This window comes from Equus przewalskii, chromosome X, assembly GCF_037783145.1.
Source record: "Equus przewalskii isolate Varuska chromosome X, EquPr2, whole genome shotgun sequence".
Lineage (NCBI taxonomy): Eukaryota > Metazoa > Chordata > Mammalia > Perissodactyla > Equidae > Equus > Equus przewalskii.
The window spans coordinates 108,790,479-108,797,665 of NC_091863.1; the positions used below are offsets into that span (position 1 = coordinate 108,790,479).

Consider the following 7,187-nt stretch of genomic DNA (forward strand, 5'->3'; position numbering starts at 1 on the left):
TAGAATGAGTGGAGAAGTCTCTCTTCCTCTTCTATTTTTTGAAGTGGTTGTGAAGAATTGCTATTTTTTCTTTTGTTGCTTGTACTTTGGATGTCTTATTTAAGAAACTGTTGCTTAATCCAGGGTCATGTAGATTTATACCTCTGCTTCCTTCTAAGAGTCTTATGGATTTAGCTCTTATATTTAGGCTATTGATCCATTTTTAATTAATTTTTTCATATGATGTGAGGAATGGGACCAACATCATTCTTTTGCATGTGCATATCCAGTTGTCCCAGCACCATTTGTTAAGGAGACTATTCTTTCCCCATTGAATTGTCTTGGCACCTTTATCAAAAATCAATTGACCAGAAACGTAAAAGTGTACTTCTGGACTCTCCATTCTATTCCATTGATATATCTTCCTTTCCTTATGCCAGTAAAGTGGGTTGGAAAGTATTCTATTCTCTTCTATTTTCAGGAAGAGATTATGTAGAACTTGTGTTAATTCTTCTTAAATGTTCAGTAGAATTCACCAATGAAACCATCTGGACCTGGGCTTTTCTTTGTGAGAAGAGTTTTGATTACTAATTCAGTCTCTTTACTTGTTATAAGTCAATTCAGATTTTCTATTTCTTCTTGACTCAATTTTTGGTAGTTTGTGTGTTTCTAGGAATTTATATGTATAGGAATAATCTAATTTATTTCCATACAATTGTTCATAGTATTCCTTTATAATCCGTTTTATTTCTATAAGGTTAGTAGTAGTGTCTCCCCTTTCATTAGTGATTGTAGTAATTTGAATTTTATTTCTTCTTTTCTTGGTCAATCTAGCTAAAGATTTGTCAGTTTTATTAATTTTTTTCAAAGAATCAACCTTGATTTCATTGATTTTCTGTATTGTGTCACTAGTCTCTATTTCATTAAATTCCACTCTCATCTTTATTATTTCCTTCATTCCAGTTGTCTTAAGTTTAGTTTGATCTTCTCTTTCTAGCATTTTAAGGTGCAAAGTTAGGTTATTAATTTGAGATTTTTCTTCTTTTTTAATATAGGGATTCATAGCTTTAAATTTCCCTCTAAGCACTGGTATAGGTACATCTCTAAGTTTTGGTATGTTGTGTGTTCATTTTCATTTTTCTCAAAATATTTCTAATTTCCCATTTGATTTCTTCTTTGACTAATTGGTTATTTAGGAGTATGTTGTTTAATTTCCATATATTTGTGAATTTCCCAAATTTCTGTCTGTTATTTCTAATTTCATTCCATTTTAGTGGAAGAATACAGTTTTTAATTGTGGTCTTTTTAAATTTTTGAACATTTTTTTATGGTATAGCATCTCTACTGTCCTGGAGAATTTTCCATGTGCACTTGAGAAGAATCTATATTCTGCTGTTGTTGAGTGGAGTGTTCTATAAATGTCTGCAATGTTTTGTTGGTATATGGTATTTTTTAAGTCTCTATTTTTAAGATATTGTTGATCATCTGCCTAGATTTTCTATCCAATAGTGCAAAGAGGTATTGAAGTCTTCAACTACCATTGTTCAATTCTCTATTTCTTTTACTATTTCTGTCAGTTTTTACATCATGTATTTTGGCACTCTGTTATTAAGTGCCTGTATGGTTATAATTGTTAGGTCTTCCTGATGGAGTGATCCTTTTATCATTATAAAGTGATCCTCTTTATCTCTAGTACTTTTTTAGTTTTAATATCTATTTTATCTGATATTAGTATAGTCACTGTGGCTGTCTTGTGGTTGCTGTTTGCATGATACATCTTTTTCCATCCCTTTACTTTCAATCTATTTGTATCTTTGAATTTAAAGTGTGTCTCCTCTAGTCAGCATATAGTTGTATTTTTTTATCCAGTCCAACAATCTCTGCCTTTTGATTGGGTTGTTTAATCCATACACATTTAATCCATTTTTTATATGGTTTGGATTTACATCTGCCATTTTACTTTCTGTTTGCTATATGTCTCATATCTTTTTTGTTCCTCTAGCCCTCATTTATTACTTTCTTTAGCACTAAGTAAATATTTGAAATGTAACATTTTACTTACTTTAATGACTTTTCACTATTTTTTTAATTATTTCCATAGTGGTTGCTCTTAGGGTTTAGCATGTACATCTTAACTTATCATAATCAGCTTCAGATTTATAATAACTTAATGCCAGTGAGATCTGGACATATTTCCCCTATATAACTCTATTCCCTTTCTCCCCTGTTTTTGGTATTACTCTCATACATATTTCATCAAAAATGTTACAAACTCAACAATACATTGTCATAGCTATTACTTTATATAATTTAAGACATTTTTTTAAAGATTTTATTTTTCCTTTTTCTCCCAAAGCCCCCAGGTACATAGTTGTGTATTTTTAGTTGTAGGTCCTTCTAGTTGTGGCATGTGGGATGCCGTCTCAGCATGGCTTGACAAGCAGTGCTATGTCTGCACCCAGGATTCGAACTGGCAAAACCCTGGGCCGCCGAAGCAGAGCGTGCGAACTTAACCACTCGGCCACGGGGCCAGCCCCCTAATTTAAGACTTTTAAAGGAGTTGAAAGAAGAAAGGAAAACAAGTATATATTATCACTTTTGTTATATTAACATTATTTATCACTTCCGGTTTTCTTCATTTTTCCTGTTGATTCAAGTTACTAACTGCAGTCATTTCTTTAGCCCAATACAATTTTGCTCCCTCCCACCTCATTTGTGCTGTTATTGGCAAATATATTACATTTCTATATGTTATATGCCCAACAATGCACTATATACATATTGTTGTATGTAATTGCTTTAAAATCTTTTAAGAGAATAAAGAAACAGAAATTTGTATTTATACTGTCTTTCATATTTACATAATTATCCTTACTTGTGCCTTTGTTTTTATCATGTGGATTCGAATTACATTTGTAATTACTTGCTTTCAGACTGAGGAACTTCCTTTAGTATTTCTGGTTAGGCAAGTCTACTATCAATGAATGCCCTCAGTTTTTTTTATCACAAAAGTTACTTTGTATTCATTTTTGAAACATAGCTTTTCTGGATATAAGATTCTTGGTTTACAGTTTTCATTTTTGTTTGAGTACTTTGAATCTGTTATCCCACTGTCTTCTAGCCTTCATTGTTTCTGATGAGAACTCAGCTTTTAATCTTATCAGAGCTCCCTTATTAGTGAAAAGTCATTTTTCTCTTGCTGTCTTTCAAAGTTTTTCTTTTTATTTAGCTGTTAGGATTTTTACTATGATATGTCTGTTTGTAGATCTCTTTGTGCTTATCCTACTTGGAATTCATTGGGCTTCATAGGTGTGTAGATTAATGTTTTTCAATACATTTGGGGAGTTTGGGGCCATTATTTCTTCAGATATTTTTTCTGCTCCTTTCTCTCACTGCTCTTCTTCTGATGCTTTCATTATATATCTGTTGATGCACTTAATGGTGCCCCACTCTTCTCTGAGGCTCCATTAATTTCCCTTCATTCTTTTTTCTGTTCTTCTGATAGCATAATCTCTATTGATCTGTCTTGAAGTTCAGTAATTCTTCTGCCAGTTCAGATCTGCTCTTGACTCATTCAAGTGAATTTTTCATTCCAGTTGTTATACTTTTCAACTCCAGAATTTCTATTTGATTCTTTTTTATAATTTCTATTTATTAATATTCTCTATCTGATGTGATGTGATATTGTCATCATAATTTACTTCCTTAATCATGGTTTCCTTTAGTTCTTGGAACATATTCATAATGGCTACTTTGAAGTCTTTGTTAAATTCAATATCTAGTCACTGTCATAGGCATATTCTGTCGCCTGCTCTTTGTATTCCAGTGTATACTTTCATACTTTCCTGTCCACATGCATGTCTCATTATTTTTTGTTAGAAACTGGACATTTTAGATAATATATTATAGCAACTCTGTGTCCTTCTCCCCCCTCCCCAGGGCCTGTTATTGTTATTTGCTTGTTTATTTGTTTGGTGAATAGCTGGATTATTTTAGTGAAGTCTAGCCCACTGTGCAATGTTAAGCATTTGATGTTGCCCCTCATAGCCTTGGGTGTGCACATAGTCACCCTGGAATGATAGTAGTTTTTGCAAGACTTTCTTTGGCTGTCTCTTTCCCTGACCAGACCCAGCTATTAATTGCCAGCCAATTGCTCTATTGTTTTCAACCCTGGCCTGGAGTATAAATTGCTCTGCAGACTAATCCAATCAAATTCAGAATTTGTGTGTGTGTGTGTGAGGGAGATTCACCGTGAGCTAGCATTCATTGCCAATCTTCCTCTTTTTTTTTTTTTTTTTTTTGCTTGAGGAAGCTTAACCCTGAGCTAACATCTGCACCAGCCTCCCTCTACTTTGTATGTGGGATGCCTCACAGCATGGCTGATGAGTGGAGTAGGGCTGCACCCGGGATCTGAACCTGCAAACCTGGGCCACTGAAGCGGAGCATACAGGACTTTAACCACTCAACCAGGGGGCCAGCCCCAAATTCAGAAATTTTTGAAGGGCTAGTTCCTGAGGTCAGTTTTTGAGATTTGTTCTGATCCCAGGAAGGCTCCTCCCAGCTGTCTCTTCCTCCAGTTGTCTTCTGCAAACTAGTTAGCCTATAGTATATCCTGTATGTTCAGTAAATCGATGAAACTCTTTCCAGTTGCCTTTCATTACAACCTCCACTCTTTTTGAGAGTACCCTTAGGCTTGAACTTCTCCACTCTCTGTTGCAAATGAAGTCGGTTTCTTTGAGAAGACATTAGGAGCTATCTGTTTTTAGGCCTGCTTCTTTTCCCAGTCCAAATCTCTAGTGCATTGCTCTGGAGCTGGAGCTGGGGACAATGATGTGCTTATCTATGAGTAACATTGCCACTTTAGGAGCTGAGCACTAGGTCTGAGCCTCAGGTCTTCTTGGCTTGCCTCTCCAGTCATGGAACCACTGACTTACAATCACACTTGCCTTACAAAACCACAGTTGCCTTACAAGAGCAATCAGGGCCCTAGTATTCTCAGCAATGCTATACCCAAGGTAGATCTTCCAGCCACCAGTGGAAACTGGGTGGATAAAAGGAGCCCCCACCCCTCAGCCACAGTTGCCTGGAATTTAGACTCAACATAGGTAGTTGGGGGTAGGACAAGAAATGCTGAGGTCCTTCCCCTCCCAGGAAGATAGCCCTCTGAAAGGGAGCTGGCGGGAGAGGATGCCCCAGGCCTTTGACTACACCAATCTAGAGTGGAGCTGGGACAGAGACTAAAGAGAACAGTTTCAGTTTAAATACTTAAGATTCTCGCTGTTCTCTTTGTTTTTGTTTTTGTTTTTGTTTGAGGAAGATCAGCCCTGAGCTAACTACTGCCAGTCCTCCTCTTTTTGCTGAGGAAGCCTGGCCCTGAGCTAACATCCATGCCCATCTTCCTCTACTTTATACGTGGGACGCCTACCACAGCATGGCGTGCCAAGCGGTGCCGTGTCCGCACCCGGGATCTGAACCGGCGAACCCTGGGCCGCCAAGAAGCAGAACGTGTGAACTTAACCACTGCGCCACCGGGCCAGCCCCTAGCTGTTCTCTTTGAACTTTAGCAGATTTCAAAAAATAGATGTTTCCTAATTTATTGTATGCCCTTAGGACCACTTTGAGAGACTTTAAATGTTTTTTTTTTTATTTATAATAATTTTCACCAATTTCTTTGGGAATTAGGTCTGCAGAGCTCTTCATGGTATCACGCTGGAAGTCTGTCTCCCTCCCCAGATTTAGAGTCTGAATCAGTATTTTACACCTAGGCCTTTTCTACTCTCTGCTTATTGCAAATTTCAGTTTGTTCCTAACTTTAGTGAATGGCAGCTTTCCTTTGATCTTTGACCACCAGTGTTATTTGACCTGTGCCGTACCCTTTCATCCCACTCTCAGCTTTGATGTCCCAACAGAAACAATATAGTGAATTTAAGCAGAATTTTATTTGAGATGCATTTTTGTTTCTTAATCTTAAGAAGTTCTCTTTTTTTGGAAAATACAAACTAAGGTATTTCAGTACACTTCCTATGTTTGAAATAATGTTTTGAAATTTAAATTTCTGTCAAATTAACTTAATGTTATTTATAATGCTAATGTTTAAACGTCATTCTGCATTTTGATCTCAGGTCAGCAATTTCCAACCCACACTTTATTGCAGATCAGGATACTTTGCCAGAGCTGAGGAAGGTGAAGAAGGAGTGTGGAAAGAGGCTGCAAGGCACAGCGGCTTTTCCTGAGGAGAGGGGTGGTAGAACACAGTGGGACAGGGAGTGTAGCAACTTCTCCTGGTTGTCCTTAGGTTGACCGAGAGAAACACTGTTTGATATTTATTGGGGTTAATTTCAAGAGAATCCACTTCTAGACTTCAGCTGAAACAAACATAAAGGCTGCTTTTGCTGGTTGCCAACCCAATCGGTTTCCATTTCAATTTGAAAATCCCAACTGAAATTATTCCAGTAAACAGTTTCATAACTCCTACTTTTACCTCTCTCTCTCTCTCTCTCTTTGTTTGGTACTCAATAGCAGCATTTCTCAGTTTTAATACACCAAAATATTATGAAGATTTGCTTCATATTTTGGCTCTAACCTAAATAAATCTATTATCAAAATAGATACAGAAGTAATTTAGTGCATTGATTTCAGCACAGAATTGATTCATTCCCCTTCCATTGATTAGAGGAGAATAGCTTTGAATTGAGCCCAAAAGGATGTTCTCTCATTTTTGTTTTGTTCTTGTCTTTTAAAAAAAAAGGCTATTTTAAAAGATTCCAGGTGAAGTAATAGTAGTTGAAGAGAAGGTAGATATTAAGCAGCCATCTATCCAAGATATCAGCCTGAACTCTGGAAAAAACGAAACCAAAAACCAAGTGACTCAACTCTTAATGCTTTTCATGTTTCTTATGGCCAGGATATCCACTACCAAAACTTGACGTGAGCTTTCCATTGGAGCATAGAGAAGAGGCATGGGTGAAGGAACTACAAGATTCCAAAGAAATTAAACAATTACTTGACTCCAAGATAGGTAAGTAACTGTTCGTTGACACTGGAGAAGAAAGAAAAGAAAAATTCAACCGTATTCAGGGTAAAGAGTTCTGGATTCTACTTAGGAATTTCTGTATTCCCACAGTGGTTTGATATAACTCTTCATTTTCCTTCATGTTCTTTTCTCTGTGGGACACAGTGACATCTGCAGTTTCTGTTTCTTCTCTCAG

At 36.6% G+C, this 7,187-nt stretch overlaps 1 protein-coding gene across 5 annotated transcripts in view; it reads left to right on the plus strand.

Moving 5' to 3' along the window:
* The window catches only part of ZNF449 (zinc finger protein 449), a 29,958-nt gene that overhangs the window by 19,811 nt on the left and 2,960 nt on the right, over positions 1 to 7,187 (plus strand). For all 5 annotated transcript variants that reach the window (XM_070606175.1, XM_070606178.1, XM_070606180.1 and 2 more), the window contains one exon: positions 6,884 to 6,997. In XM_070606175.1, the coding sequence (XP_070462276.1) occupies positions 6,884 to 6,997 (114 nt within the window). The remainder of the gene's footprint in view (positions 1 to 6,883; positions 6,998 to 7,187) is intronic.